Here is a 23875-nt window from a genome sequence, read left to right as displayed (position 1 = left end):
AGCTGCAAGACAATGATCATCCACCCATCTAATGAAACTGTGCTTAAAGTTTTGGTTGTCAAAGGTCAATAAAGATCAGCAAAGGGAGTTCACAGTCTGCCAGTCTGACCTAAAGACCCTTGGATGCTCACATGAGTCATATACAGACAAAACAGTCATGTGCAGACTTTGTGATGTTTGTGTAATAACTGGCTAGCAAATATTTTTTCATACTTCTATTGTACACTTTTGTAAAAACTAAAATGAATTGAATCAGCATTAAACATTTGAATAAATAATTTAACTTAAACACATTTTAAGTCCGATAATAACCTAAGAGCCTTTGAAACGCTGGCCTCAGGGATTACCTGGTATTTTATTTTGTGGAGTTCCGCAGCATCCAGCTGTTCCACATTGGCATATCCCCACAGTTCCTTGCGTACTCGCTCATGCAATTCTTCTGCAAAAGCCTACAAATGTACAAAAACAGACACATGTACAGTATACAAGATAAAAATATACTCTTTATGTGCCAGTCAGATCAAATTTAAGAATCATTTTTCAGATCTTTGTTGTAAACATAAACAAAACCAAATATTAAAATAATATTAAACAAGAGCACCGCATAGTGGGTGCCAACGCTCGGCTGCGGGTGCAGTTTTGAATAAATGAAAGCTTGTCAGAAGAATTTTAAAGGTCACAGTGACCTTGACCTTTGACCTAGTGACCCAAAAATGGGTGTGGCGTGTAGAACTCATCAAGGTGCAGCTACATATGAAGTTTCAATGTTGTAGGTGGAAGCCCGTTGATTTTAGAGCCAATGTTAAGGTTTAAGAATGATGCGGACAAGCTGGCTATGACAATGCCTCGGGTGTTCTCCGAAAACAGCCGAGCTAAAAATTACATATAAACAAGTCACTGATAACACCATATTCCACTTTTGTCTCAAATTTGCATATGTCATATTAAGCAGTTTTTAGACAAATTGGACCTTTTACCTCCAAATGTGACATTGACCTTTGAGGCAGGGAGACAGCTGTTACATGCATCACATTGTTTTATGATGGTGGCCATTTTTTAAATGTATCAATATATGACAAAGAATGCCTGAGACAGGAATTTTTCACAGATAAACAGATGTACTGATGTAGAATTTTATTATGTATGATTTCTCTCTATGTAACGATTATTATAACCTTTTAATTTATTCACTTATATCCAAACCTTGAATCAAACCTCTGCATACCATTAATCATTGAACATGAAATTTCCCATTTTTGCACTAAATCCTGCATTAATAAGCAGTTCATGTGAAATCTATTTTACCCCTCACTCACCTCTGCCAGTCTGTCAGCCAGTGCTTTCAACATGATAATACTGTAGTCATCAAGCTGGGCCTCAAATCTACAATGTACATGGCCAGTAATGTTTTGTGCAATTAACACGAATACCCGGTAATGAAACATTTCACAATTAACAACACAAAAAGTAGTTACACTTTTCAGTGCAACATAGTAAAATTTAGGTCTTATTCAAATACTGTCTGATGATTTTTAAATCATATAAAATTGATGCTTATGCATTAGAAATATTTATTAGACAATAATTATATTATTATCATTCTCATAGACAGCTACATAAATTTAACAGCTCTTTAACACTTTACCACTTTGCTACGTATTTTGACGCATTTGTAGTCCCTCAGAAAGTTCAATTTAATTAAAGAACCTTCTTACTAGATTCAAATTTTAAAGTCTTCATTTCCAACCTTAGATACTGATGAGCAGCAAACAGCATAAAACCTGAACAGACTGCGAGATACTCGCAGGCTGTTCTGGTTTTATGCTGGTTGCAAAAGCCATTTTCACTTTGCTTTTTATGGGGAAAAGGGTACATTTACGGCTATATTAATATATCTGCTCATACTTATGCATTTGTAGGTTAAATTATATGCACCAGAACTCCAAACCATTGTTTATTAGCCAATAAACATTCGTGAATATTTTGTTCAAACCTACAATTACTAAGTACTGGTAATATCTATAACTATGTGAATAAAATACTTCTAAAATGTCAAAACAAAAAGTCCAACCAATGAACACAATACAGGGGCTCACTTTTTGCACATCTCGTCAACACCATGCCCAGCTGTCACAGCAAACATTCCAATGTGATCCTGGATGCCAGATGCTTTTGGGGCCACAAAATCCGAGATGCATAAATAGGGGTCACTTGACGCTGAATCCTTTTCAGCCTATAAAACACATTCATGTGATGGTAAAACAGAATGATTGTATTTTACACACTATGTCCTTGACTTACTATGTCTGTAGTCATAGAAGAAACCATTTAATAGAACGATCATTCTTATTTATCCTGAGTGGAAATTGAACTTACAATCTACCAATCAAAAGTCATCACAACCATTACACCAATCTGAAATATGTTGTTGACTTGAGAGGCACAAGTCCTTCTGTTTTCCTGTTCAATCAAAGTCCCATATCCAAGATAAATATTCTTACCACGTTTCATCAAGATAGAGTCATTAATGTGGCTTCTACAGCTGTTGTATGAGTTTTTTTCAGATATGACCTGGACACCTTATTTCTGGTCACATGTGATCCAGATTAAATCATATCCTAGATATGGTCAAGATAAACATTCTGATTAATTTTTATCAAGGTTGAGTCATTGATCAGGCTTCTGGAGTGGTGATGAAGTTTTTCTAAGATGTGACCTGATTACCTAGTTTCTGAATGCATGTGACACAGATTCAAACAATGCTTTATATTGTCAAGATAAACTTTCCTCCCTCTGGAGATCCAATACATAGAGTAAACTTTCTTAACAAGTTTCATTAAAATTAAGCCATGCATGGCACCCTTCAGAGCTTTTCTAAGATTTGACTTGGTGACCTAGTTTTTGGAAAGTTTTTTTTTTTAATCAAGGTTGAGTCATTAATATGGCATTTGGAGGGATAATAAGCTAAAAATTGAAAACACATCGTGCACAATTGAAAGAAGGTGTCCACAACAGTTCACAATAAGCACATTGTGCTGATGTGAGCTAAAAACCAACAACACTTCTAACATGAAACACACATTCAGTATAACGGGATTTTTCTTCCCCTAAAAATAACTAAGCAATAGGGACAAATTAAATAATGTGGAAGACTTAAAAGCAAAACAACTTAAAAGAACCTGTTGCCGAATGCCATGCAGTGTCTCCACATGCTGTCCGTTCTCGTCATACACCTGCACGTCATCCCCCACGCTACACGCTCTACAGAATGTCACCACCCCATGGGCCTGCAGGCTGCCACTACTGATCATCTCCTTCAGCATCTTCTGGGCATCGTTGTAAACCTTCTTGGCCTCCTCACCTGTGTTTCATGGGGGAAGGGGTGTCATTTTTTTAAATGCCCCAGGATGGAATATACCCTAACCTCTCAAAGTTCACCAAAACTTTGTTTTAAAGATTAATTAAAATAAAGAAACACTGTTTGTAAAGCAAAGAAGGGGAGATCTTAATTGTGAAGACATGACCATAAAACATAATTATGTGCGTTTTTTTTGGAAAACAGGGCTTAATACATGTGCTTGAAGTGTTGTACCAGATTAGCCTGTACAGTCTGCACAGGTAAATGTTGGACAACACTTCCACTTTTATTGTTTTAGTTTAATCTAATAAGTCTTAATTTTTAATCAAAATCAAAGTTTATGCAAAGAGTGTTGTCTGTGCCGACTGCACAAGCTCGCCTGGGACAACACTTTACCCACATGCATTAGACCCAGTTTTACCCTTAGCAAGGCTCATATATTCTAATACCTTTTTGTTTCTACTTACCTCATATAAATCAACATTTACCGGTATACAAATATGTAGTTGAGTTAAAACAAGACTATTGCCAAGCGGTGAAACTCCACCATTTTCATCAATATTTCTAGTCTATTTGTTGCCATAGCAACCAGAAATTTTGACGTAGGAACAAATTAAATGAAGTGCATAATCTGCATATTGCCATCTGTTCACGTTTCAAGTTTCATGAAAAATAATGAAGTTATCGCAGAATCCAGAAAAGTGTGACGGACTGACGCACAGAGCGCAAACCAGTACGGAACTAATTAAATAACAAGAGGGCCTGAAAGGCCCAAAGTCGCTCACCTGAGTTTCAAAGGAACTGACCTGTTCTGGGCAGCCCAAGATGACATTAGAACAAATGTTCTTACCAACTTTCATGTCTAGTGAACACCCTGGCAGCCACGTTTTTCAACAGACCAGAACCATTTTCATACACATCCAAGATATCATTTAAATAAATATTCTGACAAAGTTTCATGAAGATTCATAAGTCCATATAAGAAAAAATGCCCTGCCCCTGGTGGCTGTGTTTTTCAAGCAACTGGAACCATTTTCGAACATGTCCAAGATATCATTGGGACAAATCTTCTGACAAAGTTTCATGATGATGGGACAATAAATATGGCTTCTAGAGTGTTAACAAGGTTTTACTATAGCTATATTAGGAAAAATGCCACACCCCCTTGCGGCCATGTTTTTCAACCAACCGGCATCATTTTTGAACTCGTCCAAGATATTATTGGGATAAATCCTCTGACCAAGTTTCATGAAGATCCGACAATAAATGTGGCCTCTAGAGTGTTAACAAGATTTTACTACATGTATAGCCATATGAGGAAAAATGACCCGCCCCTTGGAAGCCATGTTTTTCAAGCAAACGTAACCATTTTCGAACTCATCCAAGATATCATTGGGACAAATCTTCTGACCAAATTTCATGAAGATTGAACAATAAATGTGGCCTCTAGAGAGTTAACAAGGTTTTACTATAGCCATATAAGGAAAAATGCCATGCCCCCTGGCAGCCATGTTTTTCAACCAACTGGCATCATTCTTGAACTCATCCAACATATTATTGGGATGAATCTTCTTACCAAGTTTCATGAAGATCGGACAATAAATGTGGCCTCTAGAGTGTTAACAAGGTTTTACTATAGCCTTATTAGGAAAAATTCCCCGCCCCTTGGCAGCCATGTTTTTCAAGCAAACGTAACCATTTTCGCACTCATCAAACATATCATTGAGACCATTCTTCTGACCAAATTTCATGAAGATTGGGCAATAAATGTGGCCTATGGAGTGTTAACAAGGCAAATGTTGACGGCGCACGACGGACAAAAGTCGATCACAAAAGCGCTGTGAGCTAAAAATGTATTTTTCATACAATAGAAAACTGACGAGCTTTTTAAACTTAAGTTTTATCAATAAGCATTTCTAACAGTTTAACCAATAACCTTTTAACAACGGCTTCTTTATTTATCATTTACCTTTAACAGTTGTATCATGAAACAAAAACCAACACTTTAAGCGTTTCACTTTACACCGACTTTTATATCATTCAACTGTCACACTTTCTTACTGTTTAATCATTTCACACTTACCAACAGTTTTATCATCGAAGATTCTTGGATAGCCTCTATTGGGATATTTTCCTCGTAGCTGCCATACGTCAAAGAATGGTTTCCAATCAATGTAAGGCACCAAGCGAGTCAAGTCATAGTTTTCAAATGTCTTCACACCCAGGAATGTTGGTGGTGCTGAGGAACAAATATATATTATGGAATAACAAATCCAACTTCAAACAATTTGATTTAAAAGTGATAAAGAAACATAGCCCAATTTCAAACAAGAAAAAAAAATACAACAGAAATACTGATCAACCAACATGGTGACTTCAGTCGATCTCCCTTCAAACTTAAATGGGGTTTAAAGGGACAGTCAACCGTGATTGACGAAAAAATAAAAGTTCTAAAATAACTTTTTTTTTTTACAATTATTAGTTTATATTGATTAAAATATCACGCCTGGTATATAACAATACTTGAAAAAAGTTGTTAAGTTTTCATATTTTCAGTATATCCAGTAATAAATTTTACTGGGTACAGGTACCAGGTAACTACCACTATAAATAACGCAAGTAGATTGATCATTATTATCACATGGTTAACCCAGGAATGCAAAGTGTGCATGCGTAGTGAATTGTATATATTTTATATATAAAATGATCAATCTACTTGCGTTATTTATAGTGTGTATATCGTTATGTCACCTATTTTCGCTTTCGATTTCACATTGCGAAATTTTATTACCAAATATACTGAAAATATGAACTTTTTTCAAGTAATGTTAAATACCAGTCGTGATGGCGTCAATCGCGGTTGAGGGTCCCTTTAAAAGATGATTGTAACCATCTCATAAAAGCAAAATCTGTCAAAGATCTAAGCTAAATTGGTCAACGTCTCTTCTGGTCATCAACGGAAATATTTAAAATCTCCACTAATATGTAATACTTGACGGCATACCTGGCACAGGCTCTGAGTTCCAGTCAATATGGAGTTTCTTTGATCTGGCTTTCTCAATGCTCAAGTACTTCTTATCCTGGAAAGCAGACTCGCAAACATTACATAGATAACTTTTTACATAGATAACCAGGTTCAATCGCCCTATCTGGAAGCATGTGCGTTTGGTTGGTGGTCACACTACCAGACAGGTGGGGTTTCCTCCAGGTACCCTGGCTGCTCAAAACGACGAAAGACCACATCAAACTTTATCATCTTTCAATAGCAACTTGATATTGAAACTATATTCAAAATTCATTCCAATTTTCGTGAGTCTAGTAAGCTAATTAGGTAGGGCTGCTGGGACACCATCCGGGTCCATACATAATGCAGCCTTAAGCGCGGAAGTACCTAATAAACTTAAAAATACACACACCAATCGTCATCAATTACATTGCAAGTTTTTATTAAGAACTTCACTTAATTTTCATTTCACATTGTTGCAAAATTTTAACGAACATCTTTATTATAAATGCTTGCTGTTCATGTCATGCTATTTAACCCTTCACCACTCAGTTACGTATTTTGACGCTTTTGTAGTCCCTAACAAAGTAAAATTTAATGAAAGACCTATTTTTCTAGATTCAACTTTTAAAGGCTTCATTTCCAACCCATAGATGCTGATGAGCAGCACACAGCATAAAACCTGAACAGACTGCGAGTTACTCGCAGGCTGTTCTGGTTTTATGCTGTTTGCACATAGCCATTTTCACTTTCTCTCTGAGTGGGAAAGGGTTAAACAAGAGCTGTCAGAGGACTATTCGAGTGCTTGACAGTATAACGTAAGCCATCATGGGCAAATTGTTCATATTCAATAATTTATTAGACTATCTTTCAAAAATAAAAAAAGGAAAAAAAAAACTTTTTTTGTTGAGGGGGGGGGGGGGGCTGAGAGGGGGTATAATGTGGGGTGTGGTAATTTATTAGACGATCTTTCAAAACTGAAAAAAGGAAAAGGAAACAAGACAAGGGCTGTTTGTAAAACATGCATGCCCCCCATATGGGCTCTCCGTTTTAGTGACAGCCATTGTGTGAATATGTTTTTTGTCACTGTGACCTTGACCTTTGACCTAGTGACCTGAAAATCAATAGGGGTCATCTGCGAGTCATGATCAATCTACCTATCAAGTTTCATGATCCTAGCCATAAGAGTTCTTGAGTTATCATCCGGAAACCATGTTACTATTTCGGGTCACCGTGACCGTGACCTTTGACCTAGTGACCTGAAAATCAATAGGGATCATCTGCGAGTCATGATCAATGTACCAATGAAGTTTCATGATCCTAGGCATAAGCGTTCTTGAGTTATCATCCGGAAACCATTTTACTATTTCGGATCACCATGACCTTAACCTTTGACCTAGTGACCTAAAAATCAATAGAGGTCATCTGCAAGTCATAATCAATGTACCTATGAAGTTTCATGATCGTAGCCATAAGCGTTCTTGAGTTATCATCCGGAAACCATGTTACTATTTCGGGTCACTGTGACCTTGACCTTTGATATAGTGACCTGAAAATCAATAGGGGTCAACTGCGAGTCATGATCAATCTACCTATCAAGTTTCATGATCCTAGGCATAAGCATTCTTGAGTTATCATCCAGAAACCATTTTACTATTTCGGGTCACCGTGACCTTGACCTTTGACCTTGTGACCTGAAAATCAATAGGGGTCATCTGCCAGTCATTATCAATCTACCTATGAAGTTTCATGATCCTAGGCATAAGCGTTCTTGAGTTATCATCCAGAAACCATTTTACTATTTCGGGTCACCTTGACCTTGACCTTTGACCTAGTGACCTGAAAATCAATAGGGGTCATCTGCCAGTCATTATCAATCTACCTATGAAGTTTCATGATCCTAGCCATAAGCGTTCTTGAGTTATCATCCGGAAACCATTTTACTATTTCGGGTCACCGTGACCTTGACCTTTGACCTAGTGACATGAAAATCAATAGGGGTCATCTGCGAGTCCTGATCAATCTACCTATCAAGTTTTATGATCCTAGCCATAAGCGTTCTTGAGTTATCATCCGGAAACCATTTTACTATTTCGGGTCACCGTGACCTTGACCTTTGACCTAGTGACATGAAAATCAATAGGGGTCATCTGCGAGTCACGATCAATCTACCTATCAAGTTTCATGATCCTATGCATAAGCGTTCTTGAGTTATCATCTGGAAACCATTTTACTATTTCGGGTCACCGTGACCTTGACCTTTTACCTAGTGACCTGAAAATCAAATAGGGTCATCTGCGAGTCATGATCAATGTACCTATGAAGTTTCATGCTCCTAGGCCCAAGCGTTCTTGAGTTATCATCCGGAAACCACCTGGTGGACGGACCAACAGACCGACTGACAGACCGACCGACATGTGCAAAGCAATATAACCCCTCTTCTTCGAAGGGGGGCATAAAAAAAATTTTTTTTGGGGGGTAAGGGGTAGAGAGGGGGGTATAATGTGGGGTGTGGTATTTTATTACATGTTTAAAAAAAATAAAATGGAAGGGGGGGTAGGGGGGGGGTAGGGGGGTAGGGGGGGTGAGAGGGGGGTATAATGTGGGGTGTGGTAATTTATAAGATGATGTTTAAAAAAAAAGGGGGGAGGTTTGGGGGGGGGGAGGGATTCTGGGTAGGGGCGTGGGGTATTGTTTGAGTGGAATCCATTGTGGTATTCAGTTAAGTGTTGTTTTGTCAAAGTAATAATAAAATGTGATCATAAATAAAGAAGTTATGGCAATTTAAGCAAAATTTTCAATTATCTAAGTGTAAAAGGGGCCATAATTATGTAAAAATGCTTGATACAGTGGTCTACTCTTGTTTATAGGTTGGGGTCATGTTGGTGAACAAGTATGCAACATATAAAAGCAATATGTCAAAGGATATAGGAAATATTTGGGGTAGTACGCAAACTTTAACATAGATTTATCAATAATATGCATATTCTAATTATAAAAGGGGCAATAATTATGACAAAATGCTTGATAGAGTTGTCTGCTCTTGTTTATAGGTTGGGGTGATGTTGGTAAACAATTATGCAAAATATGAAAGCAATATGTCAAGGGACAATGAAAATAAATGGGGTAGTACGAAAACTTTTACATTTACCTGCATATTCTGAGTGGAAAAGGGGCCATAATTATGACAAAATGCTAGATAGAGTTGTCTGCTCTTGTTTATAGGTTGGGGTCATGTTGGTAAACAAGTATGCAAAATATGAAAGCAATATGTCAAGGGACAAAGAAAATATTTGGGGTAGTTCGAAAACTTTAACATTTGCACGCTAAAGCTAATGCAGACGCTAACGTCGACGCCGGGGTGAGTAGGATAGCTCCACTATATATGTTTTATATACAATAGTCGAGCTAAAAATCAAGCATATTTTGAACATTGTGACACACAAAAATTAAAAAGATTAAATATATTGAATAAGCCTGCAGTTAATACAAAAACATCAGACCTACACACCTTTAAGTTTTCATAGTGTTCTAATCGTATTTCTTCGTAATCCTCAGCAATTTCTTCAATGAATTCATCCCGATCATTCTTGCCTAGCAGGTTGGAACACTGGTGAAAAAATAAACAGCATCATTTACTAAGATTGTCGGAAGAGATAAGAGCACCTAAAGTAACAAAGCTCAGGGCCTATAATAACAAGCAAATTCGTTGAATTGATATCCCGCGCCATTATACTTCTTGACGCAAGTTATGGCTCCGGACACACAAAAAAAGCATTTTTTTTTTAATACAAAGGGCCATAACTTAGTTATTATTTGATGGTGTACAATACCATTTGGCGTGCATCATCCTCTTATCCATATATATACTCATACCAAGTTTCAATGAAATCTGCCAAAGCACTTCCAATATATGGCTCCGGACACAAAAGTGCCGGATGGACAGACGAAAGGACGGACGGACAACGCCAAAACAATATCCCTCCGCCTATGGTGGGGGATAACAAAGCTATTTAGTTGAACATTCAGTTGTTTTTGTGACATCAAGAAGTTTTCTTTTAATGGATAAACACCTCTAGATTAAAAACTGATGCAGTCACTTCCTGTTGAAATACGTTTCAACTTTCGAGTCTGTATTGAAAGGGATATTTAAATTGAAAAGTTTAAGAATAAGACGACTTAGGAGATATCAAACATTGTGCTAAATTTATAGATTTGTTGATTTTGGAATATGATAGCATTTTTATGCCAAATGTAAAAAAAAATTATAACCACTTGTGAAATGAATATTTTATAAAACAGCAAAATCATCATTTCTTTGTTTAAATGCATTTTAACAATAAATAAACCAAAACATGAGAAAAAAAGCTTAAATGTCATTCATTTGTGTAGAAAGCTTGAATATCATTCATTTCTGTAGAACGAAATAATGCAAAGATCTGCTAAACAACATCATACGTGAGAATTGGTGCAGAAAAGTGTCCCATTATAGTTTAATGATCGGTAAATAGAATGCTTGTGGATATTCTACACGCATTTTCATTTATAAGGAAACGTAACTGTCACGGGTAGACTTATGTAAAGGATGTGAAAATATTGTGCATTGTTAATATTCTCATCAATAAAATTTCGTGTAAGGTTCTTCATATTTATAGCATCTCACTGTGCATGCATGTTAAACAATAACCCAGCACTGTATCAACATGTGTATCAGTTTTAATACATATTTTAAGGAAATTATATGTTTTTTACATTCACAAAGTTCAAAACCTCGTATATAACAACACAACAACACAAACCAAGGATGTATTGGTTACACCTCAGTGAAGGAAAATTCCCTATCCCTGTAATGGTTCACCAAAACTTTTCATTGTTACATCGTTTCGGCAAAGTTGATAACTATTTGTAAAATGATCTTCACATTGAACAAGGAGCTTCAAGGAGGAGAACAGTGTTAATTGACTTTTAAATCGCAGTCCTTGCACAAAGACTTGGTAATTACTTATTGTATTGTTTCAAAACACAGATAGAGGGTGGTGCCTCTAGAGTAAATCTATAAAGTACATCATATTTGATACCAAGCATATGATATATTATCCATTTTATTTGCCCCAAGAGCACTTGAATATAAACATATTTAAATGTATTTTTAACACAAAAGTTTAGTGATATAAACCTCATTGTCCTTCACAAAGTAAAAACTAATACCATGTCAGCATGAAAGGAATTAAGACAAAGACTTTCCCGAGTATTTACCAGTAAATTAAGCCTCATTTTGGGAAAAATGGGCTTAATGCACGTGCCTTAAACGACATCCCAGATAAGCTAGTGCAGTCGAAAATCAAGGATGACTTTCCGCCTCTATTGAATATTTTGTTAAAGAGTCTTTTCTGAACAAAAATCCAGTCTAGAAAAAAAGTCTCGTCCCTGATAAGCCTGTGCGGATGACGCTCTTCTCACATGAATTCAGCCCCGTTCTAAGAGTGCTGCTTAATGATTACATCATTGACAGCCACATACCACAACGACGCTCTTTGAGGCGTCCAGTACGATTATATCATTGACAGCCACATACCACAACGACCCTCTTTGAGGCGTCCAGCACGATTATATCATTGACAGCCACATACCACAACGACCCTCTTTGAGGCGTCCAGCACCATTATATCATTGACAGCCACATACCACAACGACCCTCTTTGAGGCGTCCAGCACCATTATATCATTGACAGCCACATACCACAACGACCCTCTTTGAGGCGTCCAGCACGATTATATCATTGACAGCCACATACCACAACGACGCTCTTTGAGGCGTCCAGTACATGTATCACAGGGTTCTCATAGCGTGGGGCAATCTTCACAGCAGTATGGGTCCTGAAACACACCAGGGATTTGAAGAATGTAACTCAACATCACATTTCATCTTTTACTTCATTAATGCTCCTATCATTACACTAATTTGCCATTAATTTTTAAACAGCTCTTTCTACTTGCACTTACTTAAGAGACAAACAGGAAAAATCATACAATATTCAACTCACAGCACTTTTGGATTCTGTTAGAAAAACCACCAGGGTAAAGACCATGGATCTCTGGGTAAAAAGATCTATAAATCTATCAAATGGTCTCTTCAAAAAACAAAATAATGGCAAAAAATTGCAATTCACTAAAACAATGAATGCTTGTGAATGTCTATTCCCGGTGCTCAATAAACCTACATCTATAATTGTTTTACAAATCATTTTAAATCATAATTTGACCAAATACGGTGATAAAGGTCAAAACAGTGATACGTCTTAAATTTAGTTTGATTTTCTATGGATTACAAATAAAATGCGTGGTATATGGTAAGGTTGATCCAAACACCCTTTGTTTCCTTCTCTGCCCTACCTGGATGTGGTGGCTCCTCCAATCAGCAGCGGGACCTTCATGCCAATCCTCTGCATCTCCCTGGCCACGTGAATCATCTCGTCCAGCGAGGGTGTGATCAGACCGGACAGGCCCACTATGTCTGTAACATGAGGGCAGTGAACACCTGAACTTAACTCATGCAGAAAGGTGTTATCATGTTGTCATCGTAATTTCAAGCTGAACTAGACATGTGTCACAGACCATGAAACCCCCGACAGGCCTAGCATGTATGCAACATGAGGGCAGTGAACACTGAAGCTTGTCACAGTAAGGACAAATCCCCCCCACCCTCCCACACAAACAAACCCCACATGATGCCATATGTAGCAAGGTGTTAAAATGCTTCAAAGACACTGATGCCCCCACAACACAATATTATGACACAGCTAAATCCAAAACATATTCTTAAGTACACAAAAAGAAAAAAGGCTATACTGGTGGCAGTCACTATTCCTTTCCTAACAATCCTTTACACATTAAGATCATTAAACTGTTAAGAATAAGCGCAGGTCAACCAACAGTTAAAGAGGAGTTAAAAACACCAATCTTTGGACTATATATTCTATAGTGAAAAAACAGTTATAGGCCAAAATTCTGCCAAATATTGCCTGGGCTAAAATTCCTTTTTTCAAAATCATCTTAAAACTAAGGTCCTTTAACTGTGAAAGTTTTGCGAGATCCACCCAGGATTTCAAGAGAAATTCATAACACACAATTTTGTAACTATAGATTCTAACATTCAAAAACAGACCAAGTGTTATTATTCTTCCAAATATCATTGCTTAAAAAATTCCTTTTTTAACCTTCATCAACACATAACAGTTAAATACACAAGCTTCAGTCTACAATATTACATAGTGCAAAAACACAAAAAGGGACATAATTCTGCAAAAAATTGTTGCAGCCCAAAGTCCTTTCTTAACCATCATCTGCACATTAAGATCATGAAACTGTGAAAGTTAAAATGAGATCAGCCCAGCAAATAAAGAAGATTCCAAAACACAAGCTTCGTACGGTATGGACAGAAGTGATGACAGACAAGTGCAACAATGCGAAATGCCCCCAACTCTGTTGGGTGTTCAAAATGGTCCGAATTTTTAATATTGAAGGAGAGCCAATTTTGACAGCTAGAAACAAAGAGTTTGTAAATTGAGTTGCCCAAGTGTAAGAAAAAACTGTTGTCTATCAAATTAAGTATGACATGGACATTGCCTTTATTTCCATACATTTCAAAAGGTTTCTATAAAAGAGATGTCGAAGACTAACATCTTGACATCACAATAACAGACTTTTCAAATTACAAGTATAGCATTTTTAAAAATGCAAGAAATATATTAAATATAATTAGATTTATGAACAAACACTTTTGAGTAACAGAATAAACCTACCAGCTTTTTGCTCTATTGCAGTCTGAAGGATTTTCTCACATGGCGTCATAACACCAAGGTCAATAACTCTGCATAAACATCAAATGATTATATAAACAACATCAAATATATCTCACAACATCAAGATAAATACATTAGCAAAACAAATAATGTTGTTTAGAGATATTTTGATGATATTTAACCATTTCCCCATAAGAAGCAAAATGAAAATGTCTTTTGCAACCAGCATAAACCAGAACAGCCTGCCAGTAACTCGCAGTCTGTTCAGGTGTTATGCTGTTTGCTGCTCATCCGTATCTAAGGGTTGGAAATAAAGCCTTTAAAACTTGAATTTAGTAAGAAAGGTATTTAATTGAATGTAACTTTCTAAGCGACTACAAATGCGTCAAAATACGTATCTGAGGGGTAAAGGGTTAACCAGGAATATTACTTTCTGATTAGCAATGTATCTAATATAACACAGTTGCATAATTGCAAATGAGCCTCACTCTGGGAAAATGGGCTTTAAGCCTGCGCGAAAAGAGTCCTCCCATATAAGCCTGTGCAGTTATCACAGACTAATCACGGTCAACACTTTTCCCATTAAGTGATTTTTCCCATGGAATAAATTTCCTTTAAGAAAACATACAATTAAATCGGAAAGAGTCTTCCCAGCATAGCCTACGTGGAATGCACAGGCTAATCAGGGACAAATGCTTTATGCCCCTTTTTCCCAAAGGAAGGCTCATACAAATACTTGCTTGAAGTTGTTACATCCCAGTACAACAGCTACAATGTTCTTTCCGATGTCATGTACATCTCCTTTCACTGTCGCCAAGACAACCGTTCCCACATACGCAGATTCCTTGAAACACATACACAACATTTTCTGGCATATATGCTTTCAGAAAAAAATTTACCTTAGGATCTGGCTTTCTCTCATTGCTGATTTACATTTACAATGTATTAATAAATTAACATTTTCACAAAAGTGACTGCTAAGAAATTAAGTTAGCATTTTCACAATTCAGAGTTGGTGACTACAGTATCAATATTTTTTAAAAGTAATTTGTTGTATTATCCCTTAGTCTCATAGCATCGACCCTCCTTATAGTATCGTGCCTTTAAGAACAACCTTCATGAATTGTTGGAAAGTTAATGTTTTTTTCAATGTTTGTTGTAATTTATCTGATGTTTATCCATGACTATTACGACGATCATTCTCATGATTTCCATGTTCGTTGGTAAGTAGGTCATGTTTTTTCCACGGTGATGCTATGATTTTTAGTTACGTAACATACAGTAATGTTAGTTTGTTTATGGATCAATACCAAATGTTTTACCAAATGTTTTGTATGCCGCTTATTTTTAATCAAATGTAAAAATATTTTAAGAACAAATTTTGTTTTTCATTAAGTTACTATTTTAAGAACAAGCACATGCGCAAAGTAACAAATCTTAGCATCCAATTAGAAAAGCCGATATTATGAGAAATTGTACATGAAACAGATTACTACAGGGAGCTTAAAGTCTAGCCAGTATTTTGTCAAAACATTGCCCATCTAAATGCAGTTTTTGTTGTTATGTCCAAGAATGCGTTTTTTTGTATTTGTTTACTTCCAAAATGTGTATGTATTAATTAAGAGGATAGACATGCTACATGTGATGTCAAGTATTTTTTAAGTCTGGTTGCAAGTCTTAAATCAAAGAAGTACTAGCTAATTATAACTTTCTTTTACTCCTTTTAATATAACTGTAGTTTGATTTTTTTCTTGATTTACCAGTAGCATATTTCAAATCACTTAAAACAACAACAGAATATACCACATCACATGAATATTGACTGAAGAAAATCTAGAAAATCCCATGCAATCTCACCATTTCTTTCACTCCAGTGGCAATCATGCGTTGTTCACGTTCCTTCTCCATGAACGGAATAAGATGTCCAACGGCCTTCTTCATCACGCGGGCAGACTTAATCACCTGCGGCAGGAACATCTTTCCTGCTCCAAACAGGTCGCCTACTATGCTCATGCCCTGCAAGGGGAGTAGAGGATATGAATAGCGTTTCAGGAAAACTGGGCTTCATCCAAGTGCGTTAAGTGACTTCCCAGAATAGCCTGTGCAGTCCGCACCTGCTGATCAGGGACTACACTTACCGCCTAGACTGGATTTTTGGTAAGACATACTTCATTTAACGAAAATATACAATAAAAGCAGAAAGGGTTGTTCCTGATTTGCCTGTGTGAAATGCAAAGGTAAATCTAAGATGACACTTTACTCAAATGCATTAAGCCCAGTTTTCTATGTATGAGGCCCATATCAATTTTGATTTCAGTAGATTATTGCAGAGTAATTATAGGGAGCAGTGGTCACTGGCTAAGGGATCGAAAGGTCCCGGGTTCGAATCCCGCCCTGACCACTGGAATTTCCATGAGCAAAAAATTTATCCCACATCTGCCCCTGTCCACAGGTGTATAAATGGGTACCTGTGAGGGAAATAAGCAAATGTGCCGTGGCTGCATACTGCGCTAAGATGTTAACGGACGACTTATGACCCAGTGATCAGGGAAAAAATGTAAAGCGCTTTTAAACGCTCATCTCGATTATGAAAAGAGCGCTATATAAATGTAGTATAAAACAAGAGGTCACACACCTGAGATAACAAGATATTATCGGGATGAATCTTCTGACCAAGTTTCATGAAGATCAGACATTAAATGTGGCCTCTGGAGTGTTAACAAGATTTCACTATAGCCATATAAGAAGAATGCCCCGCCCCTTGGCAGCCATGTTTTTTTAAGCAAACATAATTATTTTCGAACTCATCCAAGATATCATTGACCAAATTTCATGAAGATTGGACAATTAATGTGGCCTCTAGTGTTAACAAGGTTTTACTAAAGCCATATATAGCCATATAAGGAAAAATGCCCCGCCCCTTGGTGGCAATGTTCTTAGAGAAACCAAATCCATTTTCAAACTCATCCAAGATATCATTGGCACAAATCTTCTGACCAAGTTTCATGATGATCAGAAAATAAATGTGACCTCTAGAGTGTTAACAAGGTTTTACTATAGCCATATTAGGAAAAATGCCTCGCCCCCGTGGTGGCCATGATTTTCAACCAACCGGCATCATTTTTGAACTCGTCCAAGATATTATTGGGATGAATCTTCTGACCGAGTTTCATGAGGATCAGACTATAAATGTGGCCTCTAGAGTGTTAACAAGATTTTACTTTAGCCATATCTAGCCATATATGGAAAAATGCCCCGCCCCCTGGTGGCCATGCTTTTAAAGAAACCAAAACCATTTTCAAACTCATCCAAGATATCATTGGGACAAATCTTCTGACCAAGTTTCTTGAAGATCGAAAAATAAATGTGGCCTCTAGAGTGTTAACAAGGTTTTACTAAAGCCATATAAGGAAAAATGCCCGCCCCTTGGCGGCCATGTTTTTCAACTAAAGGGCATTATTTTTGAACTCGTCCAAGATACTATTGGGATGAATCTTCTGACCAAGTTTCATGACAATTGGACAATAAATGTGGCCTCTAGAGTGTTAACAAGATTTTACTATAGCCATTTAAGGAAAATGCCCCGCCCCTTGGCAGCCATGTTTTTCAAGCAAAGGTTACCATTTTCAAGCTTATTCAATATATCATTGGGACAAATCTTCTGACCAAGTTTCAAGATGATTTGACAATAAATGTGGCCTCTAAAGTGTTAACAAGGTGTTACTATAGCCCAGGGATCAAATTATTTTCGGTTTTGTCGGTCCTAGACAGATTGGGGTCATGAAAGGCCAATTGAAAATCCCAAACAGTCGGTCAGATTCTGTTTGCTATTAAAATTCACATGTCATGAAATCGATTACACAGTGTACATGCTAACACACCCTTATGACATTCTTATCTCGATAAGGTGTGATAAACCATTCGCTGCAGTCTCTAAACCGGTCAGGACCAGTTTATTGCACGTCAGACCAAGAATCAAAAACTTGTGAACAGTGGATTAAAACACATCCAAAAAGACGCATCTGAATGCACGCACTGTAACTAAACAAAACATGCCGATACATTTTCCACCAGCGTAATAATCCGGTAATATAATTATGAATGAAAGTCGCGCATCTGATCGACAGAACAGCCGAAAGTTATTTTTATGGGCGGAACTTCACATAAAAAAGTACACAAGAAAAATAATATACATTGAATAAATCTTTAGAAAAGCCGTGTTAGAATCGAAATAATTCGTGTACTTTATACTTTGTTGTTGAATTACTCACAACCGAAAAATAAGATGCGTGGTTTCAAATGCTTCCCTCTCGTGATTAAATCCCTACGCATCTAAACTATCGGCCGTGGGTTATTTGACAACAAATTATTTCTTAAATATTTGGTTTGTTGTTGTCAGCAGCCAACCTGCGCACAGACATTTGTTTGGTTCAGTGCATGTTTGTAAGCTATTATCGAGTCGACAACAATTTAAAACATCGCTATAGACTTACACAGATTAATAATATTGACAATGATGAAAAAAGTCTGATAAAACAGCACATGAAACAACAATGAAATACCAAATGATTAAACCAGTTGAGAAAACTCGTTCCGTTTAAAAAAATGCCTACATGTATTATACCACCGTCATGAATGGCAAAATCAATGGTATATATATTAACGTAATTTGTCATGATTTCCGATATACATTTTCGGATACTTTTTCCCATTCATATCCGGACCGATTGATGTTGCGGGAAAATATGATCCCTGCTATAGCCATATAAGGAAAAAAGCCCCGCCCCGCCCCCTGGCGGCCATGTTTTTCTACCAACCGGCAACATTTTCAAACTCATCCAAGATATTATTGGGATAAATCTTCTGACCAAGTTTCATGAAGGTCAGACAATAAATGTGGCCTCTAGAGTGTTAACAAGATTTTACTATAGCCATCAGGTTTCAACATTAACGGTTGTCCTACTGCCCCTGGCAAGTAAAAGTTGGGTCCAGGCAAGTTCCTTTATAATCTAGTTGTCCGCCCGGGCAAGTGAAAAAAAGAACAAAGCATTTAATTTAGACTTTAATTAGACTTTAATTGCTGTAATCATTTTGTTAAATGTGCAAATATAAAAAGGGTTTTATGGTCTATCATTTTGATCTTTATTAAAAAATATGAGGTTAACTGTTCATGTGATATTTCATGTTTTGGCAAATGGCTTTACGTTCAGGGCAAGTAGATTTTCTAAGTACTTGCCCGGCAGGGCAAGTTGGTTTTTAGGTTAATGTTGAGTCCTGGCCATATAAGGAAAAATGCCCTGCCCCTGGCAGCCATGTTTTTCAAGCAAACGTAACCATTTTCAAACTCATCCAAGATATCATTGAGACCAACCTTCTGACCAAATTTCATGAAGATTGGGCAATAAATGTGGCCTCTAGAGTGTTAACAAGGCAAATGTTGACGCCACACAACGGAAAATAGGCGACCACAAAAGCACACCATGAGCACAACATGAGCTAAAAACAAGATATGTGTTTCTCAGAAACACTATGTCCCCTTCTGCGCCGCTTTGAAGCTATACATTTGACCTTTGACCTTGAAGGATGACCTTGACCTTTCACCACTCAAAATGTGCAGCTCCATGAGATACACATGCATGCCAAATATGAAGTTGCTATCTTCAATTTTGCAAAAGTTTGCAAAATGTTAAAGTTTAGGCAAACACACAAACCAACCAACCAACAGACAGGGCAAAAACAATATGTTCCCCCACTTAAGTGGTGGGGGACATAAAAAGTGTTCAGCAAAGTTAATTAATTTTTTGAGTTCAATAATGAGTGAAAATACTTATTTTCTTTAATCTTAAACAGTCCAGACAAATGTGCGTTCCAAATAAAAGACATCAAATGAAAGCAATAAAGACACCTGTAAACCTATTGAATATCATCAATTAGTCCTCAAAAGCCAACAACTTTTTGGCTTAAATTTTCAGACAGCAGAAGACCAATCACCTTCATAAGTGGTCCCTCGATGACGTTCAGAGGTCTCAGGTATCTCTGAGAGTTCTGTCTGGCTTCCTCCGTGTCCTCTATCACATGTTTGTCTATGCCCTGATCACAGAATGTACAAAACATGACATATGTGATAATGCCAGGAAGCAAGCATAATATTATACAAAATTGTTATGTTAAATTCAATACAAGTGAAGAATAAACACTGCATAAATGTTATAGAAAAATGATACATCAGAAGCCAGTAAAGTTTGCACTTCAAACACAGCACCGGTAGATTATCGCAAAAAACATTGGGCCATAAACTTCCATAAATAAAATAAAAAAAATCAATAAATATTAATAAGGCATTATTATTAAAAAGTCAGTTTATTTAACAACAATTTATGAGTTTTGCCTTTGAAATACATTTACCAATACATGCATAAGATTTGAGTCCATGAGATTCATTAGCAATTAATCAAATCACCGATGAAAATTATTTGGGACACTTTCCCCCAAAACCTTACAAGTTTACTTAAAACGTTTTTCAACATCTGAACTAGAAAAATCGCCTCATAAAAATTATCTGTGAACAAAAACGCATGCCTCCACATTCGTTACCTTAATAAGTGAGTATGACAGTCTTTCCTCCACGTCTTTTGTTCTCCACTCGTCACTCACAGCAGTTTTCTTTGCATCCTTGCCCATCGACTGAATATATCAATCATGTAAACAGCTTACCAGTTATTGAAATAATGAAAAATCATTTGTTGAAATTCCTTCTTTTATGATCATCTACACATTAAGGTAATTCAACTGTAAAAGTTTCAGTAAAATCCACAAAGTAGTTAAACAAAAATTGAATGTACAACATTTTGAGACTATAATTATGTTTTATAGTGGAAAAACAAACAAAGGGTCATAGTTCTGCAAAAAAGGTCCAAACAAACATTTTGGAACTTCATGTTATTCCATCATGGAAAAACAGACAATTCTTCTATAGATTGTCCAAGCTGATATTTCTGTTTTACAATCGTCATGACATATAAGGAAGTTCAATTGTAAGAGTGTGAGCAAAATCCACCAGTAGTTATAGTGGAGTTGAAAACACAATATTTGAGGCATACATTATATAAGTTCTTACTGACAGACATGAGCAATATTTAATGCATCCCACTCGTTGGGGAGCTTCTTGTTTTTATTTTCAAACCAAACATCAAAACTTCCTACCTCTGCATAAGAGAGAAGTTTGTCAGTGCCCTCTGGATCTCGCGCCCACAGCAGGTTTTCACAGAGCTCAAGTAGGCGGGGCTCTATGTCATCATATACAGGCAGGCAGCCTGCATTCACAATACCCATGTCCATCCCTGCCTGAAAGGTGGCACATATGTAAGGTCACCCTGGAACTTGACTAGTAAAGGTAGTGACCCATTCTCTCCCTTTACCCCTCCACACACAAGTTGATACGACAAGTTGAAACGATTTAAATCCGACCCTGTGTTGTGGCCAGTATTGACCAGTATTATTTGTGCATAAATTGTAGAGAATTACAAAAGAATGTTAAGATAAAAATATTGAACCTTTGGGCCTTATGATTTCAGAGAAAAAATATGTAAGTTATTTTGCTATATTATATAAGTGTATTTCCTTAATTTGATGCCATGGGTGTGACCACTTTTGACCACAGGGTTATCAATTGATGAAAATATTTTAAACAAGCAAATTCGTTGAATTGATATCCCCAGCCAATATGCTTCTGGACACAAAAGTGTTATATTTGACACTCAAAAAAGCATTTTTTTTTAAGATACAAAGGGCCATAACTCCGTTATTAACAGATGGTGTACAATGCCATGGTGTGCATCATCCTCTTATTGATATACATACCCATACCAAGTTTCAAAGATATCCGCCAAAGCACTTCCAAGATATGGCTCCGGACACACAAAAAAAGCAGTTTTTCAAGATACAAAGGGCCATAACTCCGTTATTAACAGATGGTGTACAATGCCATTTGGCGTGCATCATTCTCTTATTGATATATACTCATACCAAGTTTCAATGAAATCTGCCAAAGCACTTCCAAGATATGGCTCCGGACGGACGGACGGAAAGACGGACGGGCAACGCCAAAACAATATCCCTCCGCCTATGGCGGGGGATAACAAGAAATGTGTTTGTCGGAAACACTATGTCCCCTTCTGTGCTGCTTTGAAATATATATTTTTTGAACTTTGACCTTGAAGGATGACCTTGACCTTTCACCACTCAAAATGTGCAGCTACATGAGATACACATGCATGCCAAATATGAAGTTGCTATCTTCAATATTGCAAAAGTTATGGCAAAATGTTAAAGTTGGAGCAAACAAACCAACAGACAGACCAATAGACAGACCAACAGACAGGGCAAAAACAATATGTCCCCCACTATAGTGGTGGGGGACATAAAAAGAGTCAATATACAATGTTACATACCAAATACTAGAAATACACATCTGGATGGTGTAGTTTCGAAAAGTATATTTATGCTTATATTGTCTATAGCACACTAACAATAATAACATTACATACATTCTGAGTTGAAATTTAATATGATTCGCGCATTTTATTTTATATTGGACGATTAAAATTGCCCCTGCAAAAATTGTTATTCTAACTTATATTCTAAGCATGTTTGAATGTTAATAAGTGTAGGAGAATTTGCATAATTCTGAGACATCAGATAACTTAAACTTTGAAAATACCATACTAAATGGATATTTATCACTACTGAACTAACAATGCACAATCATCATGTGACCAGACTGTGAATCCAATCATCATGTGACCAGACTGTGAATCCAATCATCATGTGACCAGACTGTGAATCCAATCATCATGTGACCAGACTGTGAATCCAATCATCATGTGACCAGACTGTGAATCCAATCATCATGTGACCAGACTGTGAATCCAATCATCATGTGACCAGACTGTGAATCCAATCATCATGTGACCAGACTGTGAATCCAATCATCATGTGACCAGACTGTGAATCCAATCATCATGTGACCAGACTATGAATCCAATCATCATGTGACCAGACTGTGAATCCAATCATCATGTGACCAGACTGTGAATCCAATCATCATGTGACCAGACTGTGAATCCAATCATCATGTGACCAGACTGTGAATCCAATCATCATGTGACCAGACTGTGAATCCAATCATCATGTGACCAGACTGTTAATAAAACAATTGTATGAGCCTCCCTCTGGAAAAATGGGGCTAAATGCTTAAGTGTTGTCCAGACTGCACAGGCTAATTTGGGTTGACACTTTACGCACATGCATTAAGCCCAGATTTCTCAGATCGGCTCATATTGTTTAAGGCAAAATAGACTAATACCTTGATAGCGTGGTAGAGAAACACACTGTGCATGGCTTCCCTCACCGTCTCCTTGCCTCGGAATGAGAAGGAGAAGTTTGACACGCCGCCACTCACACGGGCACCTGGCAGCGTTTCCTATAGAATCAGTTTTATTTAAAATTAAAACCGATTAATTTAAGCTTGCATAGAAAGCTTAAGGCTTATTGCAACACTCTTGTATCAATTTCCTGGGTACAACCAGTACTTGCTGTTTGGGAGCAATTCTAAAAAACGATCCCACAGTGGGGATGGAACCCGTGACCTCCTGACAGCTAGGTGGACACCATCTCCACTACAACACAGCAACCTCCTACAGAATTACAAAC

The 23875-nt window shown here is 37.1% G+C and overlaps 1 protein-coding gene across 1 annotated transcript in view; it reads right to left on the bottom strand.

Moving 5' to 3' along the window:
* Positions 1-23875, bottom strand: part of LOC127875446 (methionine synthase-like) — a 54433-nt gene that overhangs the window by 4694 nt on the left and 25864 nt on the right. The window contains exons 15-30 of the mRNA XM_052420509.1: positions 23529-23645; positions 21368-21508; positions 20759-20848; positions 20156-20254; positions 16022-16180; positions 14905-15008; positions 14165-14232; positions 12756-12876; positions 12158-12239; positions 9874-9972; positions 6363-6438; positions 5442-5597; positions 3180-3361; positions 2097-2233; positions 1317-1383; positions 348-449 (exon numbers count right to left, since the gene is read on the bottom strand). Coding sequence (XP_052276469.1) covers positions 348-449; positions 1317-1383; positions 2097-2233; positions 3180-3361; positions 5442-5597; positions 6363-6438; positions 9874-9972; positions 12158-12239; positions 12756-12876; positions 14165-14232; positions 14905-15008; positions 16022-16180; positions 20156-20254; positions 20759-20848; positions 21368-21508; positions 23529-23645 — 1800 coding nt within the window. The remainder of the gene's footprint in view (positions 1-347; positions 450-1316; positions 1384-2096; positions 2234-3179; positions 3362-5441; positions 5598-6362; positions 6439-9873; positions 9973-12157; positions 12240-12755; positions 12877-14164; positions 14233-14904; positions 15009-16021; positions 16181-20155; positions 20255-20758; positions 20849-21367; positions 21509-23528; positions 23646-23875) is intronic.

The sequence above is a fragment of the Dreissena polymorpha genome, chromosome 3, assembly GCF_020536995.1.
Source record: "Dreissena polymorpha isolate Duluth1 chromosome 3, UMN_Dpol_1.0, whole genome shotgun sequence".
NCBI lineage: Eukaryota > Metazoa > Mollusca > Bivalvia > Myida > Dreissenidae > Dreissena > Dreissena polymorpha.
This window is presented reverse-complemented; position numbering and strand designations above follow the sequence as displayed.